General features: G+C 37.7%; 1 protein-coding gene across 2 annotated transcripts; it reads left to right on the top strand.

The window, feature by feature from the left end:
* Positions 1-1,414: 1,414 nt before the first annotated feature.
* LOC146462726 (uncharacterized) lies at positions 1,415-9,013 on the top strand. Of its 2 annotated transcripts, XM_085085490.1 has the most exons (9): positions 1,415-1,770; positions 3,815-3,913; positions 4,822-4,914; positions 5,794-5,853; positions 6,022-6,084; positions 6,820-6,912; positions 7,213-7,845; positions 8,015-8,077; positions 8,841-8,906. In XM_085085490.1, the coding sequence occupies exons 1-7, from the start codon at positions 1,571-1,573 to the stop codon at positions 7,277-7,279; spliced, it is 675 nt and encodes a 224-aa protein (XP_084941616.1). In that variant the 5' UTR covers positions 1,415-1,570; the 3' UTR covers positions 7,280-7,845; positions 8,015-8,077; positions 8,841-8,906. The 2 variants fall into 2 exon arrangements, with proteins under 2 accessions (XP_084941616.1, XP_084941617.1); XM_085085491.1 differs by lacking the exons at positions 6,022-6,084; positions 6,820-6,912; positions 7,213-7,845 and having other exon boundaries at positions 1,445-1,770; positions 8,841-9,013.
* Positions 9,014-18,474: the final 9,461 nt, after the last annotated feature.

Below are 18,474 nucleotides of genomic sequence, written 5' to 3'. Positions count from 1 at the left end.
ATCTCGTTCACGTTTCAAGCAATCCAAAAACCCTACCATTATCCCATTAATCTGTGTTGTGGGGTGTTTTGTGAATTCTGGGGTATATTTGGGAGGAGCAGTTTTTCTAGAAGGATTGGTAAAATTAAGACAAATAAGAAATATTGAAGATTTAGTGAAGTTTTAAATTCGAATTTGTAGTTAATAATTAATGGACGGACACCAAGTTAGTCCACTAGCAACCTGGGGTGTTCTTGTGTAGGTGTCAACTGTCTGTTGGTGTTCCAAAAATCATTTTCTTTGTTCTTTCCCCTCTTAAAACCTCTTTAAATTTCATTCAAATCAAGGTGAAATCCCCCCGCTAAATAGTAAATCAAACTGACTCCTGCGCTGTAATGGCCTATCCTAACTATCGGTTTGAAAAATCTTTTTTCGCGCTGAAATTCTTGGTAGGCCCTCAATCAGTATCGGGCCACTTTATTTTTAGCGAAATGTTTTTTTTTTTTAAATAATTGAAAGTTCTCTTCAGTCATGTAATAAAAGAACGGTAATGGGAGAATATCGTCCTTTTTTTTATTTTTTATTATTTTTTTTTTTGTACGGACCTCGCTACGATCGGTACGTACCGTCAACACCCCCAGCCATTATTCTCACGGTACGCCTCCCCCCCCCCCCCCCCCCTGCTTGGTCAATAGGATATGTATGCTAACTTTCCATTCTGAGAAGATTTTGATGCTACATCAATTCCCGGAAAACTTGAGAGGTCAAAACGTGCCCTCTATAAGGATTCTTTACCCATTCTAGGAAAGATGACGCAATGACATCTGCACTGAAGCAAACAAAACAATAATCTCACGCACAGATTATACTCTCTACGCTTTCTTCTTTCCTTCTTTCAATCTTTCAGAATATGAATTTTAAGTATTTTGCTTACATGTTCTCGTTGAATGCCCTTGAAGAAAACGCTAGTTTGTCTTTACAACGCAATCCGATAAATAGGTATCCCGAACAGAAATTTGCCACTATTATTGTTTACTGCCTTTTTCAAGTGTTTGCTGCATATTTGGAGTACTGAGCAAGCAATGAGAAAAATCAATCAACTTTCCTTTCAATTCTGTTTCAAATTAACCAAGAACAAATCATACTAACTTTACATTCTGAGAAGATGTTGATGTTATATTAAAACATCCTTAGTTTCCCCGAAAACCTAAGAGGTCAAAATATGCCCTCTATGAGGGTTCCATACCCATTCTAGGAAAGATGACGTAATGAAATATGCAGTAAAACAAACAAAGCAATAATCTGCTCCTCTACTCTTTCTTCTTTCGTTCTTTTGATCCTCCAGAATATACATTCATCTGACTACCTTTTATCGGCGTGCATTCTATGAACATGCAAAAAAAAAAAAAAAAAAACGGTTATTGCAGACTGACAAACACATACTCCAATCTCATTACTTAGTTTCACGTGACTTTTGATTTCCGGATTTTCCCAGAATTGCAAACACAAATATATAAGACAACTTCCATTCCATTTTTCTTTGTGTTGTCTCGTTTTGTTTGGTACAGCAGCCCACATTAAACTGTTCAAAATGGGAGACACACAACACAGTCAACCTGACCAAGCCGCTAAGTTAGCGGCCCAAAAGAAGCTCATGGAATCCGTGATCACTGCGCTAAGAGATAATCATGATGCTTTATCTTTCCTACCAGATATGATGGAACAATTTCTCAAAATGTACGAAACAGGCATGGGAAAGAAATCCGGAGCAAATAACGTGGATGCATCCAGGTATAGATGGATATCTTTATTATCTTCGTTAAATATCCGCCTTTTTATAATGAACTCAAAACGAAACTACTTTTGTTAGCGCTCTTGGTCATATTTAGGAAAGAATAACACCTATCAAAATCCCTGAAATTGGATTATGCATTTCGGAATCTTTGATCACTTTCGTAGGGCGTAATACTAAATAATTTTAATATTCTAAATGTAATCTGCAAGAAAAATGTTTGCAAGAAGAAAGCCAAGTTACACGAAAATGAGTTTTGCCAATCCACGGGAGAGTAGACCGCTGAACAGCGCGCGAGACCTACTAAAAATGAATTTACTAAAAATATTCTTCTTTGTCGCAGCTTACTTTCATCAGAACATTTTGAAGTCATCATCATCAGCGTCAAATTCGTATACAATAATGTTATTTCCATTGATATTTGCATGCAGTTGAGGAGTGTGACATGGTGTGACAGCTTTTGTTTTCCTTGCCTTCTCTGCTATTTTGAGGGACCGACTCAAAATTAATAAGCACTGTTACGTTCATTATTTCCCCTCAATCTTAACTCAGATCAGCTCTTGCTAATATCTGCTTTTATCGCATATTTATAACCGCGAACAAAATATCCTTGTTATACGAGGAGACCATCTTTAACTGACTCCTGCCCCTAAGACTACTGCTGAAAATTTGTCACGTCCATCTACTTTAACCACCTGCTGTTGAATCCAGAAATGCATAAAATGCTTTAATTTTAAGCTGGAAAATAAAATTTTGGGGAAGAAAGTATTCTTGAAGAAAGTTTTGGAGTAGTATCGGGTAAATGCAACGTGACATTTTCAGAGGTTACGAGTGCCTAGCAATTTTAAATACTCGCCAGTCACAACATTGTAGTCACATTTCCATGGGTCTCAATTCTCTATTTTGCTCAGGCCCTTGTCAATGTAGAAGATTTCATTTGTGAGACTAGGGAAAATATCCATCATTGTCGAGGATTGTTCATTAAGCGGTTCAGCACGTAAAGGACGTTCAGCTGAGGCTTAGCAAAACCCTGGTGTGAGCCGATCGAAGCAGATTTCGATCAGGCTAATCAGATTAATTAAAGTAACGCCTGAATTTATGGGAGCGTGATAGTTCTCGACAAATCGAGAACGCAAATTTTCCGACAAAATCCCCTTTCCTCGAATTTTCCCCTACCGTTATATAGATGGATTCCCCGCAGCTTTTATTTATATTTTTTTTTTATGAGCCCAAGCCGTACTGAGTAACTGTTTCTATGCTAACCATGGTAGCCAGGTTTTAATGGCGATTTTCTTCCGTGTCGCAGTTTTTGTGTTCTAAACGTTAAAATTTGTCTGGGAAAGTATTCATCGAATTGCCAAGCAGTTTTTAACAATCTATACCAAATGGTAACCAAGATGGCGAAGATGGCTGTCATCTATATGTAGAAGTTGACCTACGTTAATGCTTTGCTGCCCTTTTCCCTTCGAAAAATGAAAAACGCTCATTATTTAATTAAAATACTCTAACAAGCATTGATTATAAATGATTGTCACTTGAAGTATTGTTCAAAAACTTGGAGCTAGAGGGAGAAGGAAGAGGATTGGTGAATCGGAAGTTAAGCGCTGATCTGAAACGACATAGTTATTACACCAGTACGTGGAATGGAAATTTTTATTATATTATGCTCATTTATTCCACATTCGATGACTTGTAACAATCTCAAGGGCTTCGTCATTCCCCCTTTAAATAACACAATGCAGTAATACGCTTCTGTTAACAAGTAAACGCCTTTGTGCGCTAGTCAGGTAGCTCCATTGACTAGCTTAAACAAGAACGTTTTTTGAAAAAAGTAAACTATAATACCATAGAAATTTACAGGGAGTGGCAGCCACCTCTCACGGCCGTTTAACATCAGAGGGCAAATTTGTGCAGCGAGATTATAATATGTACCATATAAATTTGTGCAATCCATATTTGGCTTCTAGCTATAGGCTACCAGGCTATGCACATCTTTTAACCTGTACTCAACAATTGCTTATACTTTACCTTTAATTGTATCAGAGGTGATGAGGAGAAAGTTATACTGGAAGAAAGGGAAAAAATGAAGTTAAAAAATAAAGTTGAATCTCAGGATTTTGATCTTCGCAGAAAAGATGAAAGGTAAGAGGACCACGAGCTGTCTGATGCCTTAATTACAATAGAATTTATTTTCACCAGGAACAGGATTTTATATAGTGCTCATCTTTTACTTTTTCATTAGTTATTTTGTGTCCTCTTGTTTTCGTTTTGTCTTTATCTTTGTTTTGATCTTTCGCTTTTTTAGCCACTTTCAGCGTTATCTGCAAAGCAGATATCGTTCAAGGTGCAATCTTTCGGCACCCCAGATAGCTAAAAAAAAAAAAACAATGGAGGACCGTTTGAACTATTAGGTTTGAAAATTGTCAAATTATAATTGGCGCAAGAAACGACATTTTAACAACAACAACAAATTCTCTTAAATAACTAGTAAAAGTGTTAACCTTTTAGCTTTGCACGGCTCTCAGGAAAATTCAAACCATTTGACTGCGTTCAATGGGCTTTGTTTCGTAACTTCTGAAAGAATTCTGCCGTTTTGTTCGCCGCGTGTTCAATTTTAAAACCGTCGATTTACCGATCTCAGATTGACTTCTTGATATTTCCACACGCCTTTCTTAAGACAAATAAACTAGTTTTCATTGTCCAAAGTCGAGTTCAATGTTAAATAGATTAGGGGGTTGGTTTCTTAGGAAACTCAGTGGTGCTGCATTGATGAGGAGTGCAAACGAATGTTTGGTTTATCTATAGAGTTTTAAATAACTAAACGTGAAACTTGCCACTGACTATAAAGAGAATCTCTTTACAGTGGCCAATTTACCTTTAGTTATTAACTCTCATGGTAGGTAAACCAACATTGGTAAATAGATAAGTCGTGCATCAATTTAAAACTTGGGCCTACATGTTACATGGCACGTCGAAAGTGGCTGGATTGAGGCCGCAGTTTTTGGTTCTTAGCCACCTACATAACCGAACATCATCCTTACAATTTGTAGGATTCAGGCACTGACAAAAAACGTTGAAGAGAAGGACAAGTATATAAGCCTACTCAAAAAACAGAATGGCGGCAAGCTCTCCAAGGACGATGGGTAAGGTGAATCGTTTGTCAGTTGCATGACTTAATTGAGTTTGGTTTTTGCTAGGTTCAGATGTTATATAAGTCGCTAACTTGAAATTCAAATACAACTTAAGAACTAAAACACCTTTCCTCGATGTGGTCCTAGGTTTACCTCTTTTGTTTGCAATAATTAAAGTCTTGCAATCAATCAACTGATTGAGACAACAAGTGGCTTCCTAATAGGCTTTTAAGTGTTGTTCATTACCAAAAGAAACATGTATGTGAAATTTCGATTTCGATTCACTCGATTTATAAGGCTTTTTTTTTTCAGCTTAACTTCATCCGTTGCTGTGGAAGTTTCTGCAGCTTTATCTTTTTCTTTTTTTTCCGTTGCCTTAAAAAATTAAATTATCCTTTGTTTTAACATATTTGCACATTACTCTATGTGCAACAATAGCTGGGCTCTCAATTAAGACCGTGGATCTAAACTATCTACTTCCCTATGGCGTTTATTCATACTTTACTGCCTAGGAACCTCGGTAATTAATGTCAGCTCTTTGCTTATGTTGGACTCGTTGTTACTCTCCAGATTTTGGTTCTTGCCCGCCTTCACTCTACCGAAATTTAAACCAAGTATTGTTTTAAAAATGTTTTGCCCAAGAAGCATTAACAATGACATTTCCTAGTTTCTGCATACTTTGGGGTGCGCAACTGAATGACTCAAAATTCGATCAGTTTACTCAAACCGTACCAATCACGCATTGGCGTGCTCTTAATCAGACAATGATGTTTAACTGTTTAATATTATAGAATAATATAGCTTCCACACCCGCCTTAAATGCCGTTTTATTCATGTTTTATTTTTATTTTATTCCTTATGCAACGATTATTTACTTCCTTTTACTTTCAGTGTCGATTGGCTTAGCGTTTCCAAAGAAAAAGATGACAAGTTCAATGAACAAGCAGAAAAGTAAGATTGGGTGTTACCCACGCATATTTAAAAACTTGCATACTACTGTTAGAAGAGGAATCTAACCATTGCCTGATTGTGTTTTTCCAATGCCAAATCAAGTGTTATTTTACAATCCTTTTGATGCCTTTATCGAGTTCTCATTTATGTTTACATTTATATTAACAGAATTTTTTGGCTAGAAGAACAGTTGAAGGTCTTGGAAAAAGAAAAAGCACTAAAAGATGGAAGGTAAGCTTTTGTTCTAGTGCAGTGGGTGCGCTTTATGTTCAAAACTAAGTAAATTATAGTAATAATAACAATAAATATTAATGATAATAATAAGAAGAAGAAGAAAAAGAAGAAGAAGAAGAAAAGGAAGAAGAAGAAGAAGAAGAAGAAGAAGAAGAAGAAGAAGTAGAAACAGAAACAAAAGAATGAGAATTTGCATTTGCACGGCTCTCAGGAAAATTCTAACCATTTGACTCCCTTCGATGGGCTTTGTTTCGTAACTTCTGAAAGAATTCTGCCGTTTTATTTGCGAGGTGTTAAATTTCAAAGCCATCGATTTACCGATCTCAGATTGACTTCTTGATATTTCCACACGTCACTCTTAAGAAAAATAAACCAATCTTCATTGTCCAAAGTCGAGTTCAATGTTAAATAGATTAGGGGGTTGGTTTCTTAGGAAACTCAGTGGTGCTGCGTCGATGAGGAGTGCAAACGAATGTTTGGTTTATCGATAGAGTTTTAAATAACTAAACGTGAAACTTGCCACTGACTATAAAGATAATCTCCTTACAGTGGCCAATTTACCTTTAGCAACTAACTCTGTAGGTAAACCAACATTGGTAAATAGATAAGTCCTGCATCAATTTAAAACTTGGGCCTACATGTTACATGGCACGTGGAAAGTGGCTTGATTGAGGCCGCAGTTGATGGTTCTTAGCCACCTACATAACCGAACATCATCCTTACAATTTGTAGGATTCAGGCACTGACAAAAAACGTTGAAGAGAAGGACAAGTATATAAGCCTACTCAAAGAACAGAATGGCGGCAAGCTCTCCAAGGACGATGGGTAAGGTGGATCGTTTGTCAGTTGCATGACTTGAGTTTGGTTTTTGCTAGGTTCAGATGTTATATAAGTCGCTAACTTGAAATTCAAATACAACTTAAGAACTAAAACACCTTTCCTCGATGTGGTCCTAGGTTTACCCCTTTTGTTTGCAATAAACAAAGTCTTGCAATCAATCAACTGATTGAGACAACAAGTGGCTTCCTAATAGGCTTTTAAGTGTTGTTCATTACCAAAAGAAACATGTATGTGAAATTTCGATTTCGATTCACTCGATTTATGAGGCTTTTTTTTTTTTTTCAGCTTAACTTCATCCGTTGCTGTGGAAGTTTCTGCAGCTTTATCTTTTTTTTTTCCGTTGGCTAAATAATTAAATTATCCTTTGTTTTGACATATTTGCACATTACTCTATGTGCAACAATAGCTGGGCTCTCAATTAAGACCGTGGAACTAAACTATCTACTTCCCTATAGCGTTTATTCATACTTTACTGCCTAGGAACCTCGGTAATTAATGTCAGCTCTTTGCTAATGTTGGACTCGTTCTTACTCTCGGATTTTGGTTCCTGCCTCGCCTTCAGTCTTCCGAAATTTAAAACAGAATATTGTTTTAAAAATGTTTTGCACAAGAAGCATTTACAATGACATTTCCTAGTCTCTGTATACTTTGAAGTGCGCAAAAATGACACAGAACTCGATCAGTTCACTCAAACCGTAGCAATCCCGCATTGGCGTGCTCTAAATCAGACAATGATGTTTAATTGTTTAATATTTTAGAATAATATAGTTTTGACACCCGCCTTAAATGCCGTTTTATTCATGTTTTATTTTTATGTTATTCCATATGCAACGATTATTTACTTCCTTTTACTTTCATTGTCGATTGACTTAGCGTTTCCAAAGAAAAGGATGACAAGTTCAATGAACAAGCAGAAAAGTAAGATTGGGTGTCACCCACGCATATTTAAAAACTTGCATACTACTGTTAGAAGAGGAATCTAACCATTGCCTGATTGTGTTTTTCCAATGCCAAATCAAGTGTTATTTTACAATCCTTCTTGATGCCTTTATCGAGTTCTCATTTATGTTTACATTTATATTAACAGAATTTTCAGGTTGGAAGAACAGTTGAAGGTCTTGGAAAAAGAAAAAGCACTAAAAGATGGAAGGTAAGCTTTTGTTCTAGTGCAGTGGATGCGCTTTATTTTCAAAACTAAGTAAATTATAGTAATAATAACAATAAATATTAATAATAATAATAAGAAGAAGAAGAAGAAGAAGAAGAAGAAGAAGAAGAAGAAGAAGAAGAAGAAGAAGAAGAAGAAGAAGAAGAAGAAGAAGAAGAAGAAGAAGAAGAAGAAGAACTAGAAAGAAAAGAATGAAAATTTGAATTTGCACGGCTCTCAGGAAAATTCAAACCATTTGACTGCGTTCGATGGGCTTTGTTTCGTAACTTCTGCAATAATTCTGCTGTTTTATTCGCGAGGTGTTAAATTTCAAAGCCGTCGATTTACCGATCTCAGATTGACTTCTTGATATTTCCACACGCCTTTCTTAAGACAAATAAACTAGTTTTCATTGTCCAAAGTCGAGTTCAATGTTAAATAGATTAGGGGGTTGGTTTCTTAGGAAACTCAGTGGTGCTGCATTGATGAGGAGTGCAAACGAATGTTTGGTTTATCTATAGAGTTTTAAATAACTAAACGTGAAACTTGCCACTGACTATAAAGAGAATCTCTTTACAGTGGCCAATTTACCTTTAGTTATTAACTCTCATGGTAGGTAAACCAACATTGGTAAATAGATAAGTCGTGCATCAATTTAAAACTTGGGCCTACATGTTACATGGCACGTCGAAAGTGGCTGGATTGAGGCCGCAGTTTTTGGTTCTTAGCCACCTACATAACCGAACATCATCCTTACAATTTGTAGGATTCAGGCACTGACAAAAAACGTTGAAGAGAAGGACAAGTATATAAGCCTACTCAAAAAACAGAATGGCGGCAAGCTTTCCAAGGACGATAGGTGAGGTGAATCGTTTGTCAGTTGTATGACTTGAGTTTGGTTTTTGCTTGGTTCAGATGTTATGTAAGTCGCTAACTTGAAATTCAAATACAACTTAAGGAACTAAAACCACATTCTTCGATGTGGTCCTAGGTTTACCCCTTTTGTTTGCAATAATCAAAGTCTTGCAATCAATCAACTGATTGAGACATCAAGTGGCTTACTAATAGGCCTTTAAGTGTTGTTCATTAACAAAAGAAACATGTATGAGACTTTTTTTAGCTTAACTTCATCCGTTGCTGTGGAAGTTTCTGCACTTTTATCTTTTTTGTTGTTGTTGTCGTTGTTGTAGGCTAAAAAAAAATAAATTATCCTTTGTTTTGACATATTTGCACATTACTCCACGTGCAACAATAGCTGGGCTCTTAATTAAGACCGTGGATCTAAACTGTCTATACTTTTCTATAGCGTTTATTCATACTTAACTGCCTAGGAACGTCGGTAATTAATGTCAGCTCTTCGCTTAGTTGGACTCGTTCTTACTCTCCAGATTTTAGTTCCTGCCTCGCCTACAGTCTTCCGAAATTTAAACCAGAATATTGTTTTAAAAATGTTTTGCACAAGAAGCATTTACATTGACATTTCCTAGTTTCTGTATACTTTGGAGTGCGCAGAAATGACACCGAATTCGATCAGATCACTCAAACCGTACGCGTACCAATCCCGCATTGGCGTGCTCTAAATCAGACAATGATGTTTAACTGTTTAATATTTTAGAATGATATAGCTTTGACACCCGCCTTAAGAGCCGTCCTCTGTAAATATCGACTATCGTCGCTTGGACGAGGAAAAATGAAATCCCTCAAACTTTCTCAGAAGAATGGTCTATATAAGTGATTCACATAAATATAACTTTCAGCTCAGTTCGATTGGTATTTTAGATGTAGTGCGACCGTCTTGGTTTTACCGCTCTGAGCGGGCTTTCAGCGGCCATCTTAGGCCACACTTTTAAGAATTTGCTTTACAAAGAAAGCGTTACAAATCCGAACAAAATCTCATTATTCGAGACAAGCAAATGTTCGTTGTTGTGTTGAGAAGCTTTTTTGGGAATTTGATCGAAATCTGATTTTTTTACAAAAATTTTAATTTCTTCCCTATTGAACTACTCTTCAAGTGCCAAAAAAATGGCCGAGTTTAAAGGAAAATATCGCTAAAGATACATTAGTTGGCATCCTAAAACAGCATCCCGGTTAAAGAGCAATGTCTCATCTGTAAGAATATGCAATAAAATTTTTGGGCAGTTAAAAAGAGAAAATTATAGAAGAAGAAGTTTTAACTGTGCTTTTGTCAACAAACACACCTTCGTAATTAGCATAACAACATGAAAATAACGACTTACTAAGAAAATAATGGTAAATTTCACTTACCTTGTGAAATATCGAGAACTGGATATTTCAAAATATATCAAATTATAGTCTCAGTCGGATACAGCCGCATTTTCGATGATTTGTTGTGCGAAATCACTGTAATACACCGCCGCCCGTAAACGCGGCACTGAGTTGAATTCTGCAAAATCCGTCAGGACAACCATCAGCCGAAAAAATTGCCTTTCGCCCCATAAGCTGCCGTGTGCAAGGTGTCAAATATTTCTTTGTTATCCTTAATGACCAAAAATTCTTTCAGCAACCATTTAAATCCTGCTTTGAACTGGAGATTCTCGTCAAAAAATCGTTTATGTTTCGTTGACCTTCCGCCATGATTAAACAATGAGATTGCGTTACAGAAACGCACGCACATCCAGACGGGTTCGGGTGGGGGTGGGGAGGAAATAAAAATGGAACAGCTCCTAAATTAAAATAAAAAAAGGGCCATTCAAGATTACTGTCAAATCTATTTTATGCATTTCGGGTACTAATAGGAAACTAATGTCCCGGCTTACATAGAATTCCAATAAAAAGCGACTTACTTACTTGTTTATTTTTTTTTTGTGTGTGTGTGTGCACTCACCGTTGCACACTTACGGGGACATTCATATGTAAACACACCAGGAAAGTGGGGACTGTTCAAATTATGGGGACATTTTCGAGTCCCCACGGAAAAAGTCCCCTTAAATAGGTAGTTCTTTGAAAATAGACCACCATAATGAGGACCCCTGAAGAGTCCCCACAAGTTGGTCCATAGAACACACATATTGAGTCCTCACAAGAAGGTAAAAAACAGAACCTCGAAAAAAATTATCTTTTTGCCTTGTAGCACATTAAGAAGTGCCCAAGAAAACCATAACGATACTTAGATTAACGAAAAAAAAATTTTTTAGTGGTTTACACACTACAATTCTGCATGAAGAACACACACTGTGTGTAATGTACACGCCACTGTATCTGACTTATATGTAGAGTTTTCAAGTGTACTTTGAAAAAAAGCCTTTAGTGTTTAATGTAAGTATCTTAAATTTATTTTATGGTTTTTTTTTAGCACCACTTAAAGTTCTTTGTGATAAAGAAAATAGTGTTCTTCATTTTTTTTCCTTTTTCACCTTCTTGTGAGGACTCAAGGTGTGTGTTCTGTTAACCAAAGTACAGGCCGACCTATTTTGCGCGTCTTTTTTCACGACTAGGACAAACACCCACTACAGAACAAAAGAAGAGCCTGTTTCTTTTGGGGAATACAGAGTTGACATGTACATCATCATAATGTTCCCCTTTGGTCTAAGAATAATAATTATCTTGTTCAAGGATTTTTAGTGAACCTGGAATCCTTTCACATCTTAGCTTGTCAGTTTCCTGAAACTGTCTTAATTATATAAGTATGTAATGGCTTTTTAGGGGGGCACCTCTAAATGCGCTTTGAGGTTAAAAAAATTCTTTTGGAGCTTTTGTTTTTTTACCTTCTAGTGAGGGCTCAAAGTGTGTGTTCTGTGAACCTAGTTAAGGGGACTTATGATGGGGCGCCATTATGCTGGTCTACTTCTAAAGAAATAGTTACTACAGGAAGTGCAGGAGCTGTTTTACAAAAGGTGACCCTGTGTCTCAGACTAAAAATGATAATCATATTTACTATTTTGTTATTATTATTATTATTATTATTATTATTATTATTATTATTATTAAAATAATAATCTCTTTATTAACATATACCAAGCAAATTGTAAAAACACTATTCATTTACAAATTCTAAAAAATAGATAAACGATACATAAAGGAAGAGACGAAGAAGCAAAGACTTAGAAAAACATTTGACTATAAAAAATTGCGATAAAACATTTCGTAAAAACATTATAAAAAGGTTAAAAAACACGACGTTTCGATGTACATTACATCATTATCAAGTGAAATTAAAAATGCAAGATTGCGGCTATAAATACAAAAATGGACAATAGATATTAATTAAAATAGTAGCATTGAAGAATGCTACCGGTTAAACAAAAAGTTTCGCACGTATAGAGTCCGTTTGAGTGTTCAAGCAAGGCTTAAGTTTCTTGATGTACAGCATTTCAAATACCAAACAATCAAATTTGCTCTGACACTTTCTCAAGATGTTAAAATGGCCCTGATTCAATAGATGTTTGCTCCCGTGAGCTTCAAGAAAATGTTTGCCAATTGCCGAGTTCTTGTGCTCACCAACGCGTTGAAAAAGGTGTCTAGCTGTATAGCCGACATAATCTGCATCGCACAGATCACATGAGAAATAGTAAACAACGCATTGCTGATTCACAATCGACGGCTTAACTTCCCTAGGCTTAAGATCATGTTCTAATTTCCTACTAACAAAAACTGGCTGCAATATGGGGCCAATCTTATTACTTAGGTCGTTAAATTGCCTGCGAACCGCATTGGCAGCTACTTGATCCTTAAAAGGAAGGATAATTCTGATCTTACGACCGCCTTCAGGCTTCTCTTCCGCTGCCTGTAATAATAATAATGTAATAATGTTTTTACGAAATGTTTTATCGCAATTTTTTATAAAGGAAGAGGAAATAGATATAAATAATAATAAAAGTTCAAAATTCCATAAAATAAAGAATTCCATCATGCAGAGACTTCAAGATCATACAATCGAATTATACTAATGACGGCTAAACCAGTGTCCATAAAAACCCCTAAGTATAAAAGCATATAGACACGATAGAGTCAGATATCCGCATAGCGACATTTATTTCACAGTCTAATGATTGCTCTGTCTTGCTACGAAACGGCGTTCGCGAACCTCTGACGCATGCATGTACCGATCTTAAGAATTCAAACGAGATCTGTGTCCTGAGCCAAGTGATTACAACATGATAAGGCTCGGTGTCTTTCTGAGCTATCTTATCTGCGAGATGCTTTAAGAACCGCTGACACTCGTTTCCCATTCCGCCATTGGTTCCAAACACTAAAGGCGTAAACGAAGCCATTTCTACATCTAACACCCGCTGCTGGTACTTGCGCTTCTTCTCTTCTTCTTGCTCTTTGAACACTTCCGATGTTGGCTTGCTCTGGTAACATTTGGAGTTGACGTGCGTAACTCTAACATCAAAAAATGCCGTAACTCCTCTCGCCTAGAAACCTCCCGCTTTGATGTCCAACCTTGCCTCAGAACTTGTAACAGCGCTCCTCAAATTAAATCGCTCGTTGTCCAGGGGTTGAAGGCGTGGTTCGATTTCGACATTATTGCAGATCTTGTCGATGAATGTCGTTAACAAGTTCCGTACACCGTCCTGTCTCTGCGCTACAAGTTTGTTTGTGTCTAAAGTGTTGGAACCACTTATCATGAGTTGTATCGGTGTCACAGTCATCGGTACTCATATTACAGGGTAACAACTTACCTGACCAATTACCATGGTTGAACAGGCCCTTGTCAATTAGGCTTATTGCTTGTTATAGCCCTCATAGCAATACAACCGTTTTTAACTCGTGAATGCGCGTAGCGCAATGAACGAGTTATAGCGATAGGTGACTTTTGACTTGGTCGGTCGGTCGGTCGGTCGGTCGGTTTTGTCGTTAACTTTCGGGCGTGCGCAGTGAATGAGTTTTAAATTCAATTAGTGGAAAAAAACACGCGAACATTTGTTGTTCACAGCGCATCAGGAAATTCTCATTCAATATGTAGAGAATAATTTGACGATCATTCAGTGCAAGAATGGAGATTTTTCGTTCAATCTGAGCAAAGTTACAAGTTTTTTTTAGTTTTTCAGAAAGTCCGGGGTCGTAAACTCAATTAGTGAAAAAAAAAAAAGTGAAAATTTTTTTTCACGACGCGTCAAAATTCTCTCATTCATTCTGTAGAGAATAATTTGACAATCATTTTAGTGTAAGAATTGAGATTTTTCGTTGAATCTGAGCAAAGTTATAGGTTTTTTCGTTTTTTTCTACAAAGTGCGGTTTCTTTTCAGAATTAAAAATAATTTAATTTAGAAATAATTTAATTAAAAAATAATTTAATTTGTCAGTTTTCACGCGAAAGTGGAACGTGCCATGTCACGCATCATTCACGTCGTAAACAAAATTATGCAAATGAACACTTTAAGATCTTGTCAGCTTTCATAGAGGTTTCAAAGGGAAAACATGTTTCATTTTCGAAATTTACAACTGGTAATTTATGGGAAAGCAAAAGGACGCGGTCGATAAATAATTCTTATTTAGCAAGAGCTTGTCATACTTCATTATTTTTACTTGATGATTGCGTGGACTGAACTCCAAAGGAAAAATTTCACGCATTTATGTCGGGCATGAAATGTAATGCGATACTTTGTTGAACATATTTCCCTTTGTGAGATCGGCTTGCCCTACAGTAATTTTGTAATTTTAATTCCCAAAAAAACTTCACTTGCCGGGCAAGTGATGGTCAGAATCCACTAGCTCGATCGCAAAATCCAGTAGCCCCGGACTATCGGGGACACGAATTTGCATGACGTAGCTGCACATGGCGTGCCTCTATGAACTTTGAAAAAAAAAAAAGACACGTGATTTTTTTTTTAATCGGCGCATCAAAATAATCTTATTAAATCTGTAGAGAACAGTTTGACAATCATTTTTATAGTACAAGAATGGTTATTTTTCGTTACATAATCGGGCAAAGATATAATTTCTTTTAGCTTTCAAGGAAGTTTCCGTAGCCGTCTAAATTTCAATTACTATGTGTCATCTGCATTCACGAGTTGGCTCACAGGAGCCTTTGATTACTTAAATAGGGTGCTAAACTTCGCTCTTTCTCTCTTTGTTCAATTATTAATGTTCCTACAGATACACCAGTACGTATCAAGAGATTAGTCGTTGAAAAGTTTGAAATGACAAAGCGATGGGAGGAAGAAGTTTCCCTGGTCAAAATGGAGATGGCCCACTTCATAAAATTCTACATGGAGGTTGCTATGCCTCAGCTTCAGAGGATTGCAGATGAGTTGAAGGACAGCCTCGACAGTTAGCCAGTTTGATTCAAATGAATTCAATGTTTTACATTCATGTTGAGTAGCATTGTCTTTGAATGAAATATATATTTCCAACTGCTTTTCTTCTTTGTTTTCTCCCAGTTTTTCAAGATCCTCCCTGTGAATTTGACGTTGAGATGCCGCTCGAGCCTGGTGAAGAGTCTGTGCAGTCAGAAAGTGTATGCTAAGAATTGCAAAACCTTTTAGCACTTGTCTCTAGCTGGAAATCATTTTGGCTAATAAAGATTTTTTTTTTACTCTTTTACGTTTAGGTGGAGATAGCCAGGTAAACAACTGAGTCTCAGAACACAAGAGTAATTGAAGGAAAGTTGGCGTGTGTCAAAAAGGGGATCGCGTTCTGTAAACTTCAACTGGTCAGTGCAGCAACCTCATTCAAAGCCGCTCTGTCAGGTATCAGCTTCGAGGAATCCCTTGATATCCAAGATGGTGAAAACGAAGAGGAAGATGATGATGATGTCGAGGACGATGTCGATAATGGTGCAATTTCTGATGACGAACGTGTAGACATCGATCAGCCCACCGCAGGGGAGGATCTTGAAGTCACTGGGGAAAATCTGCCGCATAGCAACCTGATAGAATGGAAATTTCCTGTAGAGATTAGCCAATCAACACTCGACGGGCGTAATGGTAGCTATGCTTGCAGTGTCATTGCGCTCATCTTTGCTCATGAAGTATACTGTCAGCGCCTTGACCTGCAATCAGTGCCTCTGTTATCTCCGCTGTGGGTTGTGCTTATGTGTTCTGCGATCAGAATTGGCAACCGGTTTTACGATAGTTGTCGCCATAGCTTGCCACAGCGTTTCCTGTCAGCAACGGAGGCTGCTATTATTGTAGAGCGAAGTGTCAGTGCTTCTGTTGACCTCCCTTTGCCGGTAGGCGTTTTTGATGAACATGCGCCCACAACTTTGTTGTTCCAGTTACGAAAGTTGTGTACCCGTAACCACGGCCATGCTGCCTTGCTAATAGCTAACGAGAAGACGGTCCTCTTTATGCCCATCGAAAACTGCTTTATTGTCTTGGTGGATACTCATCGACATGGCCTCCATGGTGCCGAAGTGTTATTGGGGCAGCAGGAGAGCTTAGACCAATTTGTACATGCCAGCCAGACCGTGCTAGGTTTGTAGGATGACACCTACGCCAATCTTTCCTTTATTACCTTTTAAGTGGAAACCTGCGTAAGATAGGTCCAAGCTTGGGACAGTAGTCATCCTCCAGCCCTGTTCTCAAAGTCACTTCCAACACTTCTTACTGGTTTTCATACCCAGCCTTCTCCCGGGCGACGTGCATTGTTAGTTATGCCAATCAGCCAAAACATCCTATCTGGCATGCTCTATCCCATCGACAATCATATGACTGTGCAGCTTTGTTAACTGTGATGTTTGACTGTCGGGGAAGCAACTGGGATGTTGCTTCCTTTGCTCGTCAACACTTGTAATGTTATTGTTTTTGTCATGTGTTAATATTTGCTTTCTGTGTCGCCTTCACCGGTTGTACACACTGTTTAGTAACTATTCGTAATGTTTTTGTTTGTATCCGTTTCGTAAGATTGCTAGCGCTTGGTGTCCTTTGTTGGTCTACTGTGCGATGATTTTTGTTTCCGTTTTGCGTGCCTTTGTGGCACAATGTTTGCAGATTTTTTTATTAAAGAGGTGGGGTTCGACTCCCCAGCGCAATTGGCGACCGATGTCCCCCTGTTTGTGTGCGGACCCTTCTCTCTGGTATTGCACTTCTTTGCCATTAGATGTTATGTCCTACAGCCATTGCACTTACCCTACTAGGGGGCTGCTCGTCCGCCTTAAACACAATAACATATATTAATAAGTACACGGTTAGAATTGTAATAGTCTATTCAACTTTCCAGGTATTTACCATATTTCCTGCAATTAAGAGTGAAAACCTCGCTTTGGATTGGTCTAGAGAAGTGGGTGATTATAGTACAGACGCACGCACGAATGTCGTCACTATGGCAGGACGAAGTTATTTTTTCCCGAGAATTTGCTTGTCGTCCGAGACAACAACAAACAAAACGTCTTGGAACAGATCAATGGGATATAGGGCCTTTTGTGTGCTAACAAGCTAGAATGTTTGTCGTCAGACAAAACGGATGAAATCTGTCCCCACGTTTGTCTGTGAGAAAATGCAGGAATAGTCGACGATGAACAACATCACGCGGTCGATTTTTTGGAAGCAGAGATGTGCTAGTAGAATAAAGGTTACTTTGAGAAAGCTGTTTCCAAACTTCTTTGAAGTTCAGTATGCTAATTTGCAACTTCTTCATCCTAAGGAGTTGTTTACAGTTTACAACGTTTGTGAAAGCACTTGGTATGAAGCTCACTTTAGAGAATCTTAGCATTAAGGTATATAACAAATTCATTCCATTCGGGGACCGTGTGTACCGCATAGAAGATGTCAAAATGCGGCAATAATATCAGACACGCTACTCGCCTGAGGTTCATTAGCGTACTTCTTTGTTCTTGCCATATTTTGACGTCTTCTCCACGTTCAGCAATAGGGCGCGCACGGCCAAATGGAATCTATTTGTTAGAACCGACCGTTAAAACTTCAGATCTATCAACACAAATACCTCTTACATAAAAATTCGTCTATTCGACAAATTTCAAAACAAGCAAAATGACTCGTATCACGGATGAACTGATAACAAGTGACGGTGATTTTGCTCTTGTTTACATTTACAATGTAAATACACGTTGTTATCCTGACTGAGCTTAGTTTAACCTGTGCTCGAGTAAACACTAAACGTTTTCGTTGAATTAAAAAGTCATGGAACAGACAGGCTAAATTGAAGAGAAGTGGGATAATTTTACAGAACGGTCGATTTCGGAAATGCGACAAGAAAATATTACTTCGGTCCAATTTCTTATAGCGTAACTCTCCAGAAGCCTACTTTATCCCAAATGAAAGTGACGATTTGTGTTAATCTTGCCGGGGCTTTGTCATCATGGTCTTTCGTAGAATGGCCCATTTTGCCGATCCAACAAAATGTACAAATGTAGCCCGCACTTTCGCGTCACTGTCTTTAAAGACATGCCTAACGTATTTTCCAAATTGGTGAAAATTGGCAGATTGATGCAGATCGGTAAACTACCCGGCCTTTCTCATCGTTGCTAACTCCACATT

This window comes from Pavona decussata, unplaced genomic scaffold, assembly GCF_977016875.1.
Source record: "Pavona decussata unplaced genomic scaffold, jaPavDecu1.1 SCAFFOLD_186, whole genome shotgun sequence".
Lineage (NCBI taxonomy): Eukaryota > Metazoa > Cnidaria > Anthozoa > Scleractinia > Agariciidae > Pavona > Pavona decussata.
This window is presented reverse-complemented; position numbering and strand designations above follow the sequence as displayed.

Excerpts from the sequence above, each read along its gene's own strand:
- LOC146462726 (XM_085085490.1), top strand. The coding sequence starts at position 1,571 with ATGGGAGACACACAACACAGTCAACCTGACCAAGCCGCTAAGTTAGCG. Across the intron at positions 6,085-6,819 it reads AAAGCACTAAAAGATGGAAG|GATTCAGGCACTGACAAAAA; the intron begins GTAAGCTTTTGT and ends TACAATTTGTAG. Across the intron at positions 6,913-7,212 it reads AAGCTCTCCAAGGACGATGG|CTTAACTTCATCCGTTGCTG; the intron begins GTAAGGTGGATC and ends TTTTTTTTTCAG.